This window comes from Pagrus major, chromosome 7 (genome assembly GCF_040436345.1).
Source record: "Pagrus major chromosome 7, Pma_NU_1.0".
Classification (NCBI taxonomy): domain Eukaryota; kingdom Metazoa; phylum Chordata; class Actinopteri; order Spariformes; family Sparidae; genus Pagrus; species Pagrus major.
The window spans coordinates 15,043,417-15,065,825 of record NC_133221.1 but is presented as its reverse complement, the minus strand read 5'-3'; the positions used below and the strand labels follow the sequence as shown (position 1 = coordinate 15,065,825).

General features: G+C 41.4%; 1 protein-coding gene across 1 annotated transcript in view; it reads right to left on the bottom strand.

Annotated features, from left to right (window-relative positions):
• The window catches only part of cacna2d3a (calcium channel, voltage-dependent, alpha 2/delta subunit 3a), a 120,521-nt gene that overhangs the window by 31,247 nt on the left and 66,865 nt on the right, over window positions 1–22,409 (bottom strand). The window contains exons 11-26 of the mRNA XM_073470501.1: window positions 20,164–20,242; window positions 16,823–16,956; window positions 14,899–14,916; window positions 11,178–11,249; window positions 10,726–10,806; window positions 9,397–9,471; window positions 7,622–7,705; window positions 7,453–7,524; window positions 6,588–6,649; window positions 6,385–6,452; window positions 4,234–4,279; window positions 3,232–3,329; window positions 3,004–3,097; window positions 1,997–2,092; window positions 1,712–1,833; window positions 745–822 (exon numbers count right to left, since the gene is read on the bottom strand). Of these exons, the coding sequence (XP_073326602.1) occupies window positions 745–822; window positions 1,712–1,833; window positions 1,997–2,092; window positions 3,004–3,097; window positions 3,232–3,329; window positions 4,234–4,279; window positions 6,385–6,452; window positions 6,588–6,649; window positions 7,453–7,524; window positions 7,622–7,705; window positions 9,397–9,471; window positions 10,726–10,806; window positions 11,178–11,249; window positions 14,899–14,916; window positions 16,823–16,956; window positions 20,164–20,242 (1,279 nt within the window). The remainder of the gene's footprint in view (window positions 1–744; window positions 823–1,711; window positions 1,834–1,996; window positions 2,093–3,003; window positions 3,098–3,231; window positions 3,330–4,233; window positions 4,280–6,384; window positions 6,453–6,587; window positions 6,650–7,452; window positions 7,525–7,621; window positions 7,706–9,396; window positions 9,472–10,725; window positions 10,807–11,177; window positions 11,250–14,898; window positions 14,917–16,822; window positions 16,957–20,163; window positions 20,243–22,409) is intronic.

The following is a 22,409-nucleotide window of genomic DNA, read 5'->3' as shown; positions in this document are numbered from 1 at the left end:
AACCTAATGGTGTTTGTTAAAAATATATGTTTACACATATTTAAATCTGAGCTACTGAATACTTGGCGCACTGGTACAACCAATGAAAATGTTTAGTCGTACTTTTATGTCAGCACATATGCAATGCGACCAGAATAGTCGCACCCTGGAGTCCTGCTAGTGGTGATGAAAGATTACATATCACTCCCCTGAAGATAAAACCCTAGGTACTGTGAAACCATATGTCTATATCTGCATCCTCCCCCTTTTTACCCATTTCTTCCGCTTAATCTGCAGTTCCTTTCCTCTGTAACCACGTTGATGGCTAACAGAACATGGGCTGTTCTTTATCCCATCAACTTGCTGATTGCACCAAAATGCATTGTAAGGGCGTGACACTGTGGGGCTTCTGAGTCACCAGGACGTGAGACGAGGCCGGCCACAATGAAATCCTCTAGACCACAATATGCCTTAAATAAACACAGAGGCAAACGAACAAAAAGGCGTTTATGAAACTGAGTTCTATTAATACATTGAGGCATAAATACTCATGGATGTGAGCGCTGTGCTGTGTTGCTCTCTCGCCTATACAGTCAGTATATGTGGGCAGCGAGTGTTTCATCTCAAAAAGAGGGAAATAAGTAGGGGTAGACAAGTGTCGACCAGAAAAACAAAGTCTTGCAGCAGTGTAAGAAAGACAGTATCACAGCCGCTGTCGATGTAGAAGTGTGTGAGAAAGAGAGAGCTACTTGAGCCCCCACTTACCCGCAGCTATGGGTGATTTCCTCTCATCCAGAAGCTGAATGGCAGTGCTGGCCAATACAACGCTCTTGTTTTCTGATCCTAAGCCACACATATAAAAGCACACACAAACACAGCACACACAGGCACACACATATTAGAGTTCACATTAGAGTCATATCACAATTCCTCATATTAGTTCTAACTGACCACAGGGTGATTGGAGAGAGAAACACCGAACATAAATACCACAGAGTACTATTAGATGGCTAGCTTACTGCAACAGTCCTGAGAGGAAGAGTGCATCCAAGGCAAGTCCAGTGAGTAAATAAGAGGCTTTCAGATCACTTGTATTAGCTGGCACTAATGGAAAGCCTGAGGCTAAGGACAGATGAGAACACATCCTCCCTTTGGAGGGGAAACCATTTTTTAGAGACATTGTTAAACTGCACAGGATTGAGGTGCCTGTGTGTATGTGTGTGTGTATGTTTCTGTCTGTTTGTGTGTGTGTGTGTGTGTGTGTGTGTGTGTGTGTGTGTGTGTGTGTGTGTGTGTTCTGGCCAAGTCACTATGGAAAGGGCTGAACCTCTTCCTAACATATCTTATTTCAACCCACAGCAATCAGTCCTGTCCACAAGAACACAGCCCAGAATTAATAAGAGAGGAAGGGGAGGTAGAGATGCATGGCGAGAGAAAACGACCAAATATGGGTGAAAGAGGAAAAGAGGGGGTGGATGAAATTTGAAAAGGGCTCTATCTAACACGAGTGGGTATCCAGTTTTATTTGTGGATTTAACAAAATGTGAATTACCTTATTGGAACTCTTGCCCACTTCATTCTTGGTAAACTTCCAGACAATAATTGGTTCCTTTCATTATATTACACTAATAATAGCTAATGTAAGCAATAACAGACTTATCCCTAAAAATGAATGTGACTTTCTGGGGAGAATTGATTAATTATCTTTTGAAAACTGAGATTCACAACTAACCTGTGTTGAAAGGTAGAGAGTAGACAAAGGTACCAGGAACTTGCTCTGCTGCTCTCTTGTACCACAGAGGAAAGTGGTCGGCGTTGAACACTCCCTCTTTGTCTTCAGCTGTCAGGAAGTCTCTTGAAGCAGACAGGACACAGACGTGATGATGATACAGAGGATGCAAACATAAAACATAATAGCTACTCATTTGAATCACAAGGGAAAAGACAATAAACACACACACTTCTGAGCTTATATCTGTGTATACATACATTGAATACATACACTCAGCATACTTACTGGTTTGTAAGCTCGTCAGGCATCACAAACAGATTAATTCTGGACAGGCCTGTTCGTGTGCCCAGGTAGGCTATCTCCACCCCTCTGTCAGAGTTCCTGTGTAGTACGACAAATACAGACAGTTACCTGCATTTTTGCACAGCCATAAGTTCACCATTAAAGGGGAATTATGGTATTTTTAAACCTGGGCCCTATACATACATGTGTTGGTGTGTAAATGATTCATACTTACCAAAGGTTTTGGAATCGCTCGAGTAGATCGCCTCAGCTGGCAGCCGCGACATACCTGCAACGGCTGCAATGCAATCCTTTGGGGCAACTCTGACTGTCAAAGTTACAGTACGTCCACTGAAAGTGCTTGTTTTTGTCACTGACAGGCTGAGGTTGTTACTATCAGTGTCTGACAATAAAATAGAAGTAAGATTCTTTTTGTAAGCTGAAGCACAAGACTCACTTAAGGAGAAGTCTTGCTCTGAAATATCTGCTGCTGGAGGGAGAAGACGGTGGAAGCTTGAGTCAGAGTTGGAGAGAGGAGTTTGGAGTTTACCTAGAGGAATTGCCAGCAAGAATTTATTTCCAAAGTCATGGTTATCTATATTCGCAGAAATCGCTTCTGTAATGTTGTCAGTCACACACTCAGAATAACAACCTCAGCCTGTAAGTGGCAAAAACAATCACTTTTGGTAGATGTAACTTTGACAGGGGGAGTTGCCCCAAAGAAATCGATTGCAGCCATTGCAGGCGTGTCCTGGCTTCCAGCTGAGGCGATCTACTGGACCGATTTCCAAAACTTTTGGTAAGTATAAATGATTGAAGCACAAAAATATTTAAATATAGGGCAGGGTTAAAAATAATAAAAAAATCCCCTTTAAAACAGAACCAAAGCTTTAACAAGAGCCTTAGATTTTTGGTTTTCTGTGAAAGCAATTCAGTTTGTGTTGCGACTATATATATATAAAGAAACAACTTTTAATCAGAGCATGGAAAAAGAAGAGTAAGTGACTCACTCAGACTTATTGAGCACGAGGCTCGTCCAGTAGGCCTCCAAAGGGGCAGTCACCACTGCGTCAAAGAGAACCTCCTGAATCAGCTCCTTGTCACCTAACAAGGTAAATATATATATATTTTTAACACAAATCAGCCACAAAACATGCACTGGCCCCTGACCATGATCTTTATTTAATTCTATGAGCAGAGAGAGGAATGTTGGGTTTGTAAAAGAGTTTGTTACTTACACTGCAGGTCACCTTCGTGTCCACTGAGGTAGAGTTTGATTGCCTTTATCTGGGACAGGTAGCGGTGCTCTGGGTGCTCATCTGTGTTGCAGTATGTCCTGCAATATAACAAGGAAGGGTGATATGGACATTGGTTACAACTTATAAGAACATTTAACACAGTCACTCAGTTTTTAGATGATAATAGAGCATGGATACCGGACCTGAACCTGTCAGGACCCGTCGTCATTAAATTGACATGGTGCTTTCAGGTTCTTTTGCTGAAAATGTAGTGTAAGAAGAAATAAATATAGTGTAAAAAATAAGTGATAGGTGATATTAAATGATAACTGGGGTTGGGGTTTGCTATTTACATGTCATTTTGAAAGCAACACAGAGGCAATGTTATGTTACTTTCCACGCGGGAAATATTCATGTGGGACTCTACGTGACAGACAGGGTAACACAAACTCAATGCTTCGGCCTACATTATCTGCACTGGGTTCAGGTTAGGTTCGGATGTAAAAAAAACTGCCTGTCGAGTTAGGGTCGGATGCGGTTACTACTCTTTTAGACTTGGTCGGGTTCGGACAAATAAATGTGGTCCAAGCCGCACTAGGTGATTATCTGCCTTTGATTCTAACCTCAACTAAAGCTCTTCCATACAATCCACTTTCTTTCAGTTACTTTTGCATTATAAGGCATCTATGATGAATAAAATGTGAAGTAAAACAAAGACGTTTTTCCCATTTAGAGGCATTAGTTTGAAAAGCGTTTACTGTAATTTGTTTAGATGTTGGTTCCCAATCGTGGTGACCACAAGTCATCAAGTGACACAAAGCATCAAGTCAAAGTCATGCAGATTCCAAAACTGTTGTATAACTGTTGTATTGTAGTCAGATTCTAGATTTCTTTGATTTTTATAATCAGGGAGTTATGGTGGATATAGTCCAATCACAATGTCACGTAAATAAGGAATGATGATATTGTCAGAACAGAAACATACAGCAATGTCGATCTTACCATTCGTCTGCCAGCGCTACGTCATGATGCTCCAAGTCATGAAGCCCTGTAACAAAATAAAAAGCGTATATCTCAAACTAAATCAGCAAAAGCACTCAATATGAACTCATAATAATAGGGGTAGGCATCTACACCTCAAATGCACACACTCCTAAACACACACACCAGGGGTGAAAAATGTGTTTTTTGAATGGATGTGACAGGTCTGATTAGATCAGGAAGAGCCAAGTCATGCTCAGAGGGCTCCGCATGATGGACATGTTTAGAGAAACACAGACACAGACACACACACACACACCGCCTCCACCACCACCACCACCACATGAATATTAACATGCATGAGGCTGGACGTGAAAATAGACACACAGAGGCACACATAGACAGAGGCAGACATACGCACTGTCAAGACATGGACAACACACCTAAGGAGCCGGTAAAGAAATATTTAACTTCCTGTCCAATTGTGGCTTTCAAGTTCATTATCACTGCATTACTAATGAGTAGTGTGTGTGTGTGTGTGTGTGTGTGTGTGTGAGAGAGAGAGAGAGAGAGAGAGGGAGAGAGAGAGAGAGAGAGAGAGAGAGAGAAAAAAAATGGGAGAAAGGAAAGACTAGGATTGGAAAAAGAGTTTTGTGGTACTTGTTCACTACTTTTTTTGTTTCCATTTTCTTCTACTTTGTACTTATATATTATACTCTTTACTGATCTACACCATACAAATTAACGTATTTTAAAACTACTTTGACAAGTTAGTTTGAAGATTTCAGATGGATACATGATCAGCTTATAAAATAGGTTGTATGATTGTTGATCAGCAGTATATAAAGTAGATAAAATTACCTTCACCTTACCTTACTAAGCTAGCTACAACATTGAAATACTGCTTACATTTTAATTTATCTGTAATAACCAGGGTAGGATGTAACTAATTACAGCTACTCAAATAACTTTTTTTTTTTTTTTTGGGGGGGGGGGGGTTCTTGTACTTCTACGAGTATTTTTTCATGTCTGTAATTTTACTCATACTGAAGTGTGCATTACATGAGTACAATCTCAATTAATATATAAAGCTTTATTCTGCATTCTTGAAGCCAATAATGCTATGTGATCACAAACGGGCGAATGAAAACCCTAACATGCCGACAAAAAAAACACAAAACTCTGCAGCAGGCCCAGGTTTGGAGAGGTGCCCACGACCACTGAGCAGAACAGAACAGGAGTTGGGAGTCACTCAGACTGAAGATTTGGAGAAACAGAAACCTCTTTGACTGAATGCCTGGAAATGATACTGCATTAAACATCAATGATTAAAAAACTAATATGCTGAGTAGCATTTTGAGAAGCATACTTTTTACTTTTACTTAAGTATTATCTTAATACAAGTAGTTTTACCTGTAATCGAGTAATATTTCAATAGTGTAACTGTACTCCTACTTGAGTATAGATTTTCAGTGCTCTTTCCACCACTGGTAATAACAATCCTATAAAAAAATAAAGATCTGAAAGGGGCCATTCTGCGTATTTTTACTAGTAATATTTTAGTGATGTTAGCGTGGCTCCATCTATTTCATGAAGATGCACAATGAAGCTATAGACACTGTATATTTGAACGTATATTTGACACCTGCTTCAAAAGAATTCTGCATTTCATGTTCTTCATTTCAAACATTCACTGGAAAAACTTTATTAATCGAAAGAAAAATTAAACATGACAGTGGATTAAATAATTCAACACTATTAGCATGTCAAAGACTTGCCAGGCTTGCGCAATTATTAATAAACAAGGTGATTAATGACTGCAATCATTGGCAATAAATTATAGAGCTCCTTATCCTAAAACAAAAATATGGCAAAGTATAAATCTAACCTATAAAAAATTTAATTTACTAAATGTACTATAAACAAACAAGTACATTATGCTTCTTATACCAGGACCTTTGCATTGTAATGGTATAATATAATATATACTGTATATTATTTGGCATTATATCTACAGTGTGATATGTCTACATTTTTCTTCAGTGAAGTATCTGCAGACAACCACCACTGTAGCTGGGTGAGACGTGTCAGCTGAGTGAGAAACAGACACACCAAGACAATGAAAGACTGAAAGTGAGCAAAGAAGAGAACGAATAAGGGCGGATGTCCTACCTTCCTCCACTGTGACATTCCCTCTGAAGAAAAACTTTCCGTGGCCTCTGGAAAGAGCTACCCCGAGACTAAATATAAGAAAGGAATATTTCCTTAAATGACAACTCGCCATTCTTTGTTGTGCAAAGAAAACTGGGAAAACTGACGCTTCAGTTGATCTTAATTTAGTTCACTGCCCACAGAAACGTCTCGAGTTTTCTTACCTGAAAGGAGTCCCCTTGATGTCTGTGTAGTAGTAATCATTATGCAACACCAGCACACGTTTCTGAAATAAAAGAGATTAATACATTCCATTATATGCTACAGTAAACAGCAGGCAGAGCGATGGTCGCTATCTGATGTGATTCCCTGCAGTCTGGCTCCATCTAGTGGTGCAGAGAGTACATGCTGCGGTTGGCAGTCGGCCACATGACCTGTTACTCTGCAGACAGAAGTTTTTCTGTTTTTTGTTTTTTTTTGGGCATTCTGAGTATTTTGATTTGAAGGTTTGTGAATATGCATGTGTGTGAACATATGAATGTGTATATTGGTGCAGATTTGTATTTACATATTGAAAGCCTAATATTCGGGCTAATATATAATGCTCTTCACTAAGCTTTGAAAATGCAAAGTACGCACACACACACACACGCACACACCTGAATGCCTCTCTCTCTCTCTCTCTCTCTCTCTCTCTCGCTCTCTCTCTCTCTCTCTCCTCCCTCCCTCCTCTCTCTCTCTCTCTCTCTCTCTCTCTCTCTCTCTCTCTCTCTCTCTCTCTCTCTCTCAGATAGGCAAGTAGTAAAAGAGAATCATTGGGCTGCTGTCTCTCCCGTATTCAGCAACATGTGCTCGGTGGAGATAAGGGGCTCACACACACAGACAGACACACACTCGTGCATGCAGAGCAAACAAAATCTGAAAATAAAATCCCCAAGTCAATCCTGTACATCACTGTGCCAAGTGTAACAACCCCTTGGCAGAGTAGATTCTCCCTGCTGAGTATTTTCCCTGGCACATCCTTGGGGACCATCGGAAAAGTGCTTGTTTGTGTGTATTCGTGCATATTCCGAATTTTGGATTGCTCACCCCTTTGTCAACACTCTTCTTCACCTCCATGGAGAAGGTCCCTGTCTTCCTGTTGACCATGGCGTTTCTCAGCTAACAGCACAAAACACATAGCGAACTTAGACATGACATTTCTATTGCGAGGGGTACTGTGATGATGCTTAGTGTAAATTTACAACAAGTGCCTCACCGTGTCATCCTTATCTTCCCATTCCACCTCGGACAGATCCACGCTGCTGTAGTTTGGCTTCCTACGCTTCTTGCCATCTCCGTACTGGACATGTAGGCCCATGTAAACACACATGCATGCACAGACAGAAACACTGAAGAAAAGGAAATACAAAGAGTATACTGCTCTGTACTAGGGCTGCACATAATAATCATTTGAACTATCTATTAAGTAAAAGACCCCATTGAGACTGAGATCTCGTATGTGTTAAACATGAAACTGTTTCAAATGTACAAAATCAGTTGTGATGATTAAATTAATTCCTTAACAAAAACACGATATGAATGAGAATAATCTAAGAAATTCCATTAAAAACAATTAAAAAAAACTAAATTAGACAGATGTTTTTTCAGTCCACGAAAAAAATTGTTTCTACCGGTCTTGGAATAAAATGATTTAACAGTTAATGCAAAATCACTTTTGATACCATTTATGCATGGACATCTACGTTACTCCATCAAAATGATCTAATAATTTATGCATGAAAGGGCTAGATTTCTGTATTGACCCACTTCATCCAGAGTATCAAGCTTCAAAGTACACTGTCTTTCTCAGATTAACTTAAACCTAGGAACCTGCAGCACTTACCAGTCCTGTGAGCGGAAGGGATGTTAAATATGTGGACAATTTTGGGAGAAACCCCTCATTAATAAATAGACGCCTGTGAAAAAACTCATATCTCAAATTGTCTCTGTCCCTCACCCTACTGGCCCCTCGAAAGCTCAATTATTGCATTTCAATTGTACACAAACAGAAAGGTTGTGGTTTCACAGGAAGTTACGTGCTGTAAATATTTCTTTTCATCACTGTGAGGTTGCTAGGCAAGTGGGCTAAGCTAGGCTAAGCGTATCTTGGTGGTAGCTTTACACTGAATGGACACATACGACGTAATATTCTCAACATGAATGAAATGGGATAAGTGTATTCCCCAAAGTGTCAAACTAGTCCTTTAATCACCCGCCATGTTCCTCTCTGTCTACCTGTCTGAGCCTGTTTGATATTGACATTATAAAAAGATGGCAGTGCCCAGAATATTGAGCTTATTAATGTGAATTATATATGTTTATGTGTCTATTGTACGTGTGTACTTGTGCTCCATTCATCTGTCACTGAGGACAGCCTCCCACCCCTCATTAGTTGTTAAACACTGTTCATTAACATCTTTAATTAGGCCGCTATCAAACCATCTGTCTGTCTGTCTCACTGTCTGCTAACTCTTCTCTTCCACGTCTGCTCCGCTCTCATCCCTCCATTTTCACCCACTGTTGCACCCCGCTTTGTTACCCTGCACCTATTCTCACGTTAAAGCAGGTTCCTCGCTCTCCTCCGTCTCCCTCCGCTCTCTCACTGCACTCTCTCCCCTCATCCTCTTGTGAGAGGAGTGAGTGAGTACAATGGAGTTAATCACAGCCATTCAGAAGCTGTATCTCTGTCTATTCACAGCACAGCGGAGGCCTGGAACACACTCTCCTCATCTACATACCGCCGCGCAGCCAACACACGCACGCTGCAAGGCACATAGAGCACCCACACTTACTACACACCAATTTTCTACGTCAATCGTCATCTCAATGTAACAACGAAATCAGTAATTGACTTGACATGAACTCACGAGTTAGTATTCCTCAGTCGCGTGTACAAAATAAATTAATACATTTGAACTTCAATCTCTGCGCCCGAAAAGGGATTGTTATGATAATAAGGTTCATTTGAATGGTGCTGGGGGTAATACTCACAAGTGGCCGTAGATCTGGATGGGTGAGGATGTAGCCGTTGTTGGTGATTGCGAAGGCGTAGCCGTGAATGCCCAGCTAGGACACACACACAGACACACACAAACACATACACATCGAATTGACGCTTGACAAAATCGGTACCTAATTGTAAATCTGGGCTAATCAAGCTCTTTGTAACTGGCAGAATTTTTGTCTTTGTACTAAAACCTCACAGGACAGCACAACACAAGAGGGTGGCGTCATTCGTCTTGGACAAATCACACACTTTCAAATGTCAAAGCCTTACTTTACACGCAACCAAGCTTCAGATCTAGAAGTAAAAGAAATTAACTCAGTGGATGTGATGGGGGAATACTATCAGATGGCATTAGTATACAAAGTGTATAATTTTCCTGTTATAATTGGACTTGAAGAAGGAGCCATGAATAATCAGTGTCAAAACTTCAACAAAAACTCTGACTCATCCACTACAGGCATTCAATTACTGCACTGTGGAGGTGGACTGTCATATGCGCCGCTATAAGTTTAGAAAAAATCCTTTAAACCCTTTGTGAAGATATAAGTTTTGTTGTGATTATAAAAGGTGTGTTTTTTATAGCCATTGATATCTATAATTACTTGTAGGAGTAACTAATGTTTGGTTGAGCAGTATGCTCTTCAGCTGTCATATTATTACTTTCTTCTTTGGCTTGGCTGGCTGATAGATGGTAGGGCTTATCAATCAACCCAGTGGCTCAGATGTGATAAACAGTGTTGGTCAAGTTACTCAGGAAGTGTAATACATTACTTTTAACTTGTTACTTCTTTAAAAAGTAATAATATTACTTTATTTATTACATATTATTAGAAGTAATTAATTACATTGGTCGTTATATTACTAGATAACTTTTACATAGCTATCATCTCTTCAACGATATACCCAGCAACAAGCGTTTTTCATCTTATCCACTAAACGTCTCTCCACAACCGTGTCCGACGCCTCATTGCCAGCATCTGTGTTTTTTCGACAAGTTTCACATTGCTGTCCTGCTGTATGAGATGCTTCAGTAATTTATCAAACATGTTGTACCTTTCCCGCTTGCACAAGGTTTGCAACGGACATCAATGGACATCTTTGCATCGTTGACTGAGAGAAACTCAAAATAATGACAATAATTCTAGGTGTTGAAAGTATATTTCTATTTTTAGTATATCGCTGTTTGCTGACTGGAGGTAAGCCCACAACATTTACTGCCAGCCAGCCAGTTTTCTTCTAGATGCACTTATGTCAGGGAATGAACCCTTGAGACCAATCATTCTTGACACAGCAAATTATGTTGTGAGCGGTACCTTATATTTGGGGATGGTCTTGAGCAACTCAGAAACAGGCACGTCTGTCCCAACCACGCCTAGTAGAATGCCACGGTTTCTCTGGAAACACACACATAACAAATGTTATGAAGTCGGATTTGAAAGGTTACTTACATAACATCGTCTCTTACAGACCCACTGTTTATGATTTTAAAAAAATCTGTTTATTATGTAGTAAATTCAATTAGTGATGCTTTACTGTATTCTAATTTAGACTCCAATCAAACTGACATTAGTGTCTGTCAAATACAAAACATAATTAACCATTATTTCACAATTTGTGTCTATTGTCAGAAATCCTTTTGATTAATGCAATAAGTTATTGCACAGTTTTTCAATCCAACTGCAATTTTTTGGATAAAAGAAAAACTAATTAGGGAAACATGATAGTAGTGACAGTGAATGTGCTACGGCTCTCCATTTGAACTTACAGTCTCGTTCTTGGTACTGAACACTGGCATGGCGACTGTGGTCATTAGAACCGGACTTTGGCCATCCTCCAGCTGAGTGAGTCACGAGAGAAGAACAGTGAAAGAGAGCAATTGAGAGGGTGAGGAAGAGAAGGGGAGACAGAGGGGGGGAGAAGAGGGAAGCTAATGATGAAACATTATACATAGGAAATGCAACTGCACAGCACATTACATGGCATCCCACATATTATATGAATCATCTTGCTTGGTGACGCCCAGTGAGTGATTATCTCAAGCTGCATAACACTCGTTCCTTGAGTGGTGAACCTGATAGGAATTCTGCAGCAGACCTCGTCATATTATCTTCGTGCGGGACCCACAAAACTTCCATGACATGTTTTATTCATGTTTATTATTTGCCTTAAAATGTGTTCAATCACAGCCTGGCTTTGATCTCTTGCAGAATAAGCTTATCCAAAGGCAGTGCTTCTGGTTCGGATCTGGGTATCTTCTCTCCCTAAAGACTGCTGGAATAATTATGATATTTATCTTTCCGGCGGCTGTCTGTATCTCACGATGATCCATTAGAGATGAAAGCTTGACACTGTTATGAAGATACTGGAGGAAGGCTTCGCGCTCGGCAAAAACGTGGTCTGACCTTGCCCACTCAGAAATGTCGGAACTGTCTAAATGTCAGTCACTCACGCAGTTCATTTTCAAGTAATTGGTCCGTTAAGTGCAATATGAATCCCAGAACATCATCCACAATTGTGTTAAGATAGATGGTGTGTTGAACGAGATCTGCTCTGCTGCAGTGACCAAAAGAGCATCTTTCTGTTGGATTGACTTAAATATCAGATCGCAGCACCATTTTTTTCTGATGGAACGTCTCCATTTTAACAATCCTCTTAACTGAACATTACATGCCCCCTGTACAGTCTCCTCCCTGCAGCGCTCAACCCGCCCTTTACCTCCAGTAATAATAGGTAATGACAGGAAACTGCAAGGATCCATTCTGTCTCCCTTAGACAGTGGGGAAAGGGGAATTGGTGACCTGTGCTCAGACAGCTGGTAATAGCAAATCCAGGACGCAGTATTATACATCAAAAAGAGAACACAGCACACCTAAGTACAGCTGCTGTAACAATGGACAGCCTTGCTTGCTGGAGAACTGGATCGATCAAAGGACAGGGAAAACGGGCAAAGGCTCATCTAAAAATACAAAATCTATTCCCAAGCTCAGGTCTATCATATATCAACGGTGTGCAAGCGTATGGACTGATGTTTATTGTGGATCCCCATGAAATGTTGTTGAGCAGCCTCATCAGATGTGTACTCTTCGTACCTCACTACTAATCTTACTTTCAGTTTATGTGCATTTGGTGAAAATCAAGCTTGCCCAGCTGCTCTGGGAAATGACATACTGTAATTAAGCAGATAACAAGAGCTGCATGGCGAAAGGCAGCCAGCAACTGCATCTGTTGGATTCAAAGCCAACAGCACGGCTACAGAGGAAACTCACTCACCCTTCCCAGAGGAGGACAGACCTTTAAACCTGTGCTTCATTATCCTAACCCAGGAGATGAGAGAGGGATTTCCTTGAACCCTAAATGAGTGTCCTCCAACAGTAGTCCCTGAGGGAGTGCTCTGTATCTAGAATCTGACTTATCATACATAACCTACAACCTCCAATGCAAGGTCAGAACTCAACGCACACTTGGGCCAAATCTGCATCATCATTGTCTCGCTTTGTCTGAACAAGTCAGAGCAAACAGGGTGTGTAAGTCCTGTCCCCTGCTGTGGGTCAAATAATGAAAAAGAACCTCTTTGGGCACTGACACAAATGCCCACACACTTACACCCCTCAGAGGGCTCAGATACACACCCCTGCCCTGTGTTTGGTATCCCATAGGACACCTTGTAATCTAGGTTGCCATGACAAATTGTGTTCTGGTGGACGAGGTGACCCTCGTTTCTGCGGAGATCGGGTTTATGATGTTGGTGTGTGTAAGCCCTGGTGCCAGGGCCCCCTGCCGGCTCCTGGGAGAGCCAGAGTGTCAGACTGACCCAGTGGAGGGCATGGTACCTAGCACACATTTTTAATGCACAGGTGTTTTGGGATATATGTACAAAATCTCACATTATCTCGATTAATATTGACAGTTTTGCTTTTAAATATGGCATTTATTAATCAGTCATAATACCTTAAACAGCTTACTGCTTCAATTTGTCATCACAAGGTAATCAGCTGCTCTCAGCTTTCCCATTTGTCTGTCTTCAGTGCAAAACGTGCACGTCCTCTTCCTGACTTTTACTGAGATCCTTTCTCTTCAAATATTGTACATCCTTTCTCTCACCCTCCCCACACTTGTCCTCAAATACACCCCCATCCCCTTCCCGACACATTCCTCTCACCCCCACCTCCCTCCCACCATCCCTGAGCTCCAGTGTCAGTTCATCCGACAGAGTGGGAAACAAAGCCAAATGAGCCAGAGAATGATGGATGAAGCTGGTGAGACGAAGGATAGGAGGGAGAAAAGGGAGGGGGAGGGAGGGGAGAGTACAGGTGGGGGGAGGCAGAGGGAGATGCAGGGAAAAAAGGGGAGATATGCTAGGCCAGGAAGATTATTGGGTTGCACTGAGAGGGATGGAGGAGGAGAGGAAAAAGATAGGATGAAGGGTACATCTGGAAAGATGATACACATCAGCCCTGAGACATAAATACCAGATGCTGATCACTTCCCTAACCCTGAGCCAATCCCAGGAGTTTTGCTAACTTCTTATCAGACGCTATCAGACATTGCAGGGTGGGTGAGTGTGTGTCTCTCTGCCACTGTCTGTTTTAATTTCAGGGGACTGTTGTGGGTGTGCGCTCCCAGCACCCAGGCCTGAGCTGTGCCGGGGTGATTACATGCGAAGAAGCAGTGCAGATTCCTTGCTAATCCCAATTATCATGTCTGACAATGTGATATCTATTTCGGTTTTCTGCTGAGCCGCTTCGATGTCAATAAGCTCGAGTCTATCACACTAACAGTAATATGTCAGACATATGGTCTGCCAGCTGTCTAATGGGACTGCTCTATGCTCAGCTCATGCTGACGGGGGGGCTGAGCACTCTGCTGTTCAGCCTTCATCATCATTGTTATGATTATAGAGCTGCTTATCTCAACCCACATATGATTCATAAAACACTGAAAAATAAAACACTGAAAATGATAAAAAAGGCATCAGAACAGATCATCCCGCCAGTCATTATAGGCTATTGGATTTTCACCCAGAAGAAGACAAAACAGCATATTCTGTAAGGATTCTACCAAAACAAATAAGACAGGCAATTTTGTTTTCACACCAAAATCACACAGGCACAAGAGCAAAAATATAGCCTCACATTTACACACATAATCACACTGCCAGCCCCTGGAGATACTGGTGAAGCACGGCCAACACAGCATCACCAATGATCAATGAGTGTGAGCGTGAGCAAAGACGTGTGCTTGATTAGGCGTGCAGAAGAGAGCGATCAACTGAACCTATGACAACCACGATGCATGGCTTGAATCGGGTGGTTGAGGAGCGACACACGACACTGACACAAAAGAAAATGCCATGGGTCAGTATGGTAGTTAGTTCACCCAGACTATGTCGTCGTATCGCGGAGACCAGAGACCAAAACTTACATGCACATGAAATGCACTCAACACAGCACAATACAGCGATGACCTCACATCAGAATTTTTTTTACCTTTTGAGCTTGGGGGAGCTGAGGAGAACAGATTAAGGAGGAGGGGAGGAGAGAAAGGGTCAATACGTTTGCGGATATGTGTGAGAAAGCCTTTCAGTGCAGTTTCCACTGAATGGAGTGCCAGCACCAGTAGGCGCATAAAAATCCACTGACATTGACTTTGACTTTAAAAACAGCAACTGTGTCAAGAGAGGAGAGCTTTATGGCTGGGAGGGTCACAGCAGAGGAAACAACACTTAAGCTGTTACTGTTGAGTCAGTGTTGGGTGGATGTACTTTAACTGTGATAAATGGACGGGGACAATGAGGGCAAAGAGAACAAAATAAGCAGAGGAAAACAAAAAAAGGTAAAATGAGGGTTATGACAAAGATCTCAGAGAGAAAGAGTCCATTTCCTGCATGTATTGCCTTTGTCTCCTTATATTTTTGAAGCTCTCTCTCACGTTCTCCATTCAGAAACAGTGGAGGAATAATGGCTGCTGTTTACTCTTTACAGCCAAACACATTAACTTTAACAAAAGAGAAGCGTGTATGAATACTGTAGTATATTGTGTTTGTATTAGGGACAGCAGAGGATCCTACACTGGTGTTTTAGCTGTGATATTGTCTGCGCCAGAGAAAACTATAAAGCATGTACAGGGGATTTAGCTATGCATGTGATTATCTGAGTGTGCTGAGCCCCTATTCACTGCCATTTCATAATACGTGTCTGGCCAGGCTATGAGGTTGAGAGATCAGAGACTAACTCACCACTGTGCCCCAGTATGTTCTACTCACGCTACACAACTCCCAAACACACACAGGAGGCTCATTGACTTAATGGTTCCATCTGCTGCTCACACACACTTTCACACATCCAGTGACATACAAAGGCAAAACACATTGTCAAGCCTCTGCTTGCATTTCTTTGCTATTATTCTCATTTGGATTATTTAATTAATTAGAATCCCAAATGTACTTTTATAATCAAAGTGTATTATGGATTACAAGGACAGTTCACCCCAAAATCAAAATGCATATTTTTCCTCTTACCTGAAGTGCAGTTTATCCATCTTGATTGTTTTGGTGTGACCGATTTGGGAGATTGTTTTGATGTACATTGCAGAGTTTTGGGATATTGGCCATATCTGCCTTCTCTCAATTATAATGAATTATTGGAACTAGATGGCACCCGGCATGTGTTTTGCATAAAGGGCCAAAAAAATACATTTTTAAAAATTCACAAGCAATGTCTCTTTGCCGAAATCATGACCTGGTTGCTCAAAATAATCCACAGACAGTTTTATAATGGAGCTATTTTTATTCTATCTAAGTAAACCCACCAACCACCAGGCCTGCATCTGCTCATGGATGACAGGCTAACTAACTAAGCTAACCAAACTAAGTGTTACAGCTCAGCCGAAAAGGAGGCCATTAATGTCTCATGCTGTCACAAGCAGGAGCCTCTGATCCATGACTACATGTACACTTCCTTCTGCAGGTGATACAGTTAGAGGGAGTGGTCCGTAGGAAGAAAACAGTGAAAACTACATGAAACTGCCCCTGACAATATCTGTGGTTTATCTTGAGTAACTGAGTCATGATTTCTGGAAAGAGAAGTTTCTGTTGAGTTTTTCAAATATTTTTTGGGTGCTTTGAACACAACAAGCCGAGTGCCATCTAGTTCCATTATATATAGAAAGGGCAGACATCTCCACGATCAATATCTCTGAAACAATCGAGATGGGTAAATAGCACCACAGGTAACAGAAAAATATGCATTTTTGGTTTTAGCGTGGACTGTCCCTTTAAGTTGAAATCTTTGAATTGATCACAGATTATTCTGGACCCATACTGGCACAACCCAGCTGATGTGTGTGTGTGTTTAGCGAGTACTGTGGGAACTGGAGTCGAGTGCCATGTGAGAGACATCATAGTCAACTCACAGTGCTGTCAATGTAGGCCTCCGTCCACACCGTGTCGTGCTCCTGGTCGATCACCTTGGGGCGACTCAGCACGTGCAGATACTCCATCACATTCTCCTGCACATCAGCCAATGTGGAAATCTGAGTGAAGTAGCCTGTTGGGCAGAGAGAGAAAGAGAAAAGATGATGAATCACTTAACTAAGATGCTGGCAAACAATGGAGAGTGAACAGGTTCAGTCTCGTCACTCACTGTGCTGCCCAGAAACAGAGATCAGAAATACAGTCTGTGTGTCTCAGAAACAGTTTCACATTGCAGCAAATCCAGTATAGGCTTGGCTATATGAGCTTTTCCAAGCCATCGCTCCAATTTCATTTACACTGACACCAAAGCAGAAATTACATCTGAAATACAGTACAATACAGTATGGTAGGCACCAGATATTTGCCTGATGAAGCAGAGGGAAACCTTGACACATGTGTGAGGAATAGCTGAAGAATTCCCTACAGTGATACACAAGTGAGAGCAAACCAGAATGGGTTTGTGAATGGGTAAGTAGTATGTAAATGCACAAAAAAAACAAACATCTCAGTTAAACCAAATGCAATGCCATTTCCTACGATGGTAATGCTGCCATTATGATGCTAATGTGCATGTGCAGGAGGGAATATACTGTTATCTCAGCAGGGGGTGGACAGAAAGAGGGAGAAGAAGACGAAAGTGAGGAATCAGGACAAGAGGAAGACAGACGGAGAGAGAGGACAAGAAGTGACACAGAGATAAGGGAAAAGAGGGGGACCACCACATTTCCAGCCATCCGTAAAAACAGCAAAGTGCCTTCATCACCGTGAGGCAGTCAAGGAGAAAATCATAGCTGGAGGAAACAGATTTTTGGGGTCATTGTTCCCGGCAACGACCTTTACTCCACAGGGAGAAGAGTTAGCGTCTAGACACAGATCTATGAGGGATGCCGAGTATCCTCTCCAATAACTACAGTAAGGATTAAATCATTGATAATCTCATTTTAAATCTGCAACCATAAAAAAATTAACAAATACAAAAATCTCACACCAACACTGGAAACATTAAAATCACACGGCTACTGCAATCACTATGGCAACAAGAATGCACTTGCCCCCGAACTTGACCTGGAAGTGAACCTTGACAGATTCCTCCTTTTCATCCTCAGAGACATTCTGGTCCAGCTATTATTCCAGCAGACAGTACAATGACAACACACACATACAGACTCACGTCGCACACAAAGCGAGCTGCCTCAGTCTAACTGCATCGTTCATCACAGCAGTGAGTGAAGAATGACTGCTCCCTCTGGAAGGCTGAGGGCGTCCTTCGGGCTGAGCCACCGGGGCCAGCGAGATGAGCCGAGTGGGGAAAAAAATGAATGCTCCCTGCTTTCAGTGACATGTTGCACCTGTCGTACATACAGGACAGGACAGCCTCAGCATGGTCTGGTCAGGATGAGGGCATTAATTTATTTAAAAGGGACCTTGGTTCAGGTGATATGTAAGCAAAAATACACAACAAGGTGTCACGGTACATGAAAATAATGGACGAGGTGGAGGCGAAAAACCCTTAAGATTCCAAATCCATAGACATTAAAGAGAACTTCACTCTGATTTCTTTTTGTGATCAACTTTTTAATTGAATTATTTGTCCCATGAAAAGCGTTGTATACAAGGTATTTGGTTGGTAGCCAGTCAAACCTAGCAGATGCCAGGGGAGTCTAGAGAGTAGGGAGAGTAGAGGAAAAAGTGTGGCTGAAGGCGTAACTGCTTTGGTCAAGACCTTGATGGACAATGAATGATAACCTTCATCCCTGAAGTATTATGTTTCAGTCTGTGGTTGCTGAACTAAAATCAAACTAGGGCTGCATAATTTATCATTATACGTGATACAAAAGGAAAATCACACTGTTTTCATCTCATGACTAATCTACAAGAGAAGTCTGTCTGATATTACATACTTAAGTCGGATTTATAGATATAATATGGGAGTTTGTTTCTTGTGAGCGACATACAGTCTGTGTATGCACAGCCAACCACAAATCACATTCATTCATAATCAATTGTTTGACAAAATGTACTCCCAATCTTTTTAGAAAGATTAATTATTTCCAAATAGAGCTAGCAAAGTTATCTTTTTTTTCATATTGCAATAAATTTAGCAGGAAACCAAAATATTCCAGTGTTGGTTTTTTCCAATATAGTGCAGCCCTAAACCAAAATGAGCTCAATGCATGGTTGACAAAACAACAAAGGACCAGAGTGGACCTACGTGAGCCAAGAATCGAGTGAGCGACACTGCAGGGAACTGGTGGAGCAATGGCGGAAAGTTAGTCAAGCTCATCCAACTTCAGTTGATTGGCAATATGTGTGGCCTGTTAGTAGCTGGTACAGCCATAAGCGTTAACGGTAATTAAATCCCACAGACCTACAATTATTTCAATTACTTTATCATTACTCCATGTGCTGTGACACTTCACAATTTTCTATGCACCACTCAAAGGCAATAGGGGGAGATTTTGACATAACAGCCTTTGGTGACATTGCACACATGGTACTTTTTTTCACCTGTGAAACTATTCAAAAGCAGTGAAGAAATACAACCAAATGTTCTGTAGGAGACTGTTCTGCACAGCTCCTGCAGGCTGGAGAGGATGTCGCCTTCACAAGTCTGAATCATCATGCGGCATACAAACACACACACGCACTTAAGTAGCGCAACACAAGCGCGCACACGAAGGTCTCATCATCAGCACTAACACCCTCAAACTGACTAGAGTTCTCTGATATCACTTCGAAGTAACTGTGGATGCCCTTGTTCTCTTATCTACACACACATACACACACAGCTAAAAACACATGCACACCCCTTCTGTGACCTGTGGCTCGCCTGTCTTATCTACGGCTGCCTGAGGAAATGGAGCCAGACTGTCTCTGTCACCCACCTCCAGGCTAAATATAGAACCTGAAGGAAAGTGCTCTACGCACTGAGACAACCATGACCACACACAAAGCAGCTGGAGAGTGGTGTATCGTCGAGATAGTTTGGACTTTAGGCTTAGAGGAAGATGTAATGTGACATATCTGGTCTGTGCAACTGGCACCAGATGCCTGCTGTCAAATACACGTGCTAATACTGATGAGCACTGACAAACACATGTCTATGTAACTGCATGCACACGCACAGACACATACACAAACACCCCCAAACAAATCCTGAGCTCCATAATGTATTCGTTTTCGCCCAGCTGACAGCAGCATGCAGCAACTTTCTTCTGCAAAAAGAGATTAGAAGGGGAAAAAAAGTACAGCAGTCTATGCATGTGTTGTAAGATCCCACCTTTGTTAGCACATGCCATCCATTTCAGATTATCTGCGAAGGCTGACTCTCGACCAATCAGGTAAGGGAATATGCGGACCTGCAGAGAGAGAGCAGATAGCTTCCGTCAGTCATTTTAATCGCATTTTGATAGGGCCCACCACACCACCAAACAGAAGATAACACTGCCAAAGGCAGGCAGAAGACTCATTCTTTATCTGCCAGTGATTAGCAGACCTTTTCTCCTTGTTTAATAAAGTCAATTATGGACTCATGAAAGCCTGAAATTTGTCTTTTAGATCTTATTTAAAGTTTCAATAACTCAAATCAATATTATCAACTCAAGAAACGAGACAATTAAGGATTAACAGATAGAGGTTTCAAAATAAGATGTCGATGTCAAGAATCTGCAATTAGGAGTACAAATCTGTGAAGTAAATATTGTGAGTTAAAAAAGCCAAACACAAGCTTCATATGCTCAATCCACAAAATCTTTTAAACTCACTGCTGCCAAACCCATTTTTGCCCGCCAGTACTCAGTTGGCTCTAGCAGCAGGTGTAGTTGGCAGGTGTGTGTATGTATGTGTGTGTGAAGAGCAGGTTGCTGGATTGGACCAGATGCAAGCCTCTGGGGGCACAGCTGCCATAGCTCCCATGCCTGCATTTTTCACTGCCTCCCTTCACCCTGACAGCCTGTGTCTGTTCGTATTTGTGTTTGTGTGTATGTATACAGACATGTGTGTATGTGGGTATGTGTGTGTCTTTATCTGATTTTGGATGATTGGCTCTCAATAGAAGGGTCTGAAAATTGCAAAAATATAATTTATATGTGAATGCCATTTCTTTTTTGATGAATACTTCTGTATTAAATTATATTTATTTCATTGTTACTGCAGCGTGTGATAGATGAACTCCTTATAAATCATAGCGATTGTAACAGTTTCTGCTGACAGAGATATAAACTACAGACAGTTAATTCTAGGCTCTCATTTTCTAGTATGGATATTTCTGCTCTATTGTCAGCTGTAATGAGTTTCACTGTGAATAAGTGCAGTTGTCAGACTGTCATTTTTAAGCCGCCCTCATTATCTTCTAGACCGTAATCATCCTCTATTCATACAAACCTCAGCCATTTGAATAACATTGCCAAAATGACAGGAAAACACAACACAGTCAATATGATAAAAACTGCCCCATGTAGGGCTACGGGTGAGAGGTGTCACAGCGGGGTTTTCTATTTATGTTTTATCCTTCACTCGTTACCAAGTTGGAGGTCAAACTACAGCGGACTGGTTATTAAATATTGAAGAGGTTTACAGTTGAGTTAAGTTCAGTGGAGATAAAAACTAGTATGGGCTTGAGTCACAGCATGCAACCTTCAACCTACTTGACTGCACAAATTTTACATAGGCAGCAGTAAAACTACATACACATACAAATGCACAGACATGCAAGTATATCTGTATGTATCCATGCACGCACAGATGCACAGGCATGTACGAGAGAAACACATGTACAAGTGTCAGGCTGATGCACACACTGCACAGTCGTTTAAAACACGTTTTTTTGTATACACATATGCAAAAATGTTTGTTTGTTCACGCTCCTACATTATGTATTCAGCACTCAAATCAATAATTCATTAAGTTATTCTCCAGCGTAAACATTCATACAAACGTTTAAAGCGATTCTGTGAGGCTACACGTGTTTTAATGTTCCGGGTAACATAGTCACAATTCCCACTGTTACAAAATAAAAGAGGGTTAATTGTTCTGATGTTAATGGTCTCATTTAATATGTAGCATAAACTAGGGCCAGACAGGTCTACTGTTGGTTATAAAAGCCCAGCTGGTTTCAAATCTAGGTCAGCTTGAATTCATTTTAATTGTTTCTACCACGGTGGTACACAAGGCATTCAAGCTTTTAAACATTAGAAAATCAGTAGACCCTGATAACCCTGTGACGCACTTGCTGAAGCTAGCAACTGATTTTATTTCTCCTTCACCAACACATCTTATTAATCTATCTTTTCTCTTTTAATGAAATTCCTTATCTCAAAGTCTGCCTTTCTTCTACTATTACTCAAAGCAGGTGAACCATCACTTTTAAAGAAATACAGGTCCAACTCGATCACACTTGGCAAAGGCTCAGGAATTGCTGATAATCACTTTTAACAAACTTCAACTTTTTACAAAAAAGTAGTAATATTCTCTGGTGTTTCTGAGACTGGTTTTAAGAGAGCAGGTTGAGGTGTATGTAAGAAATAC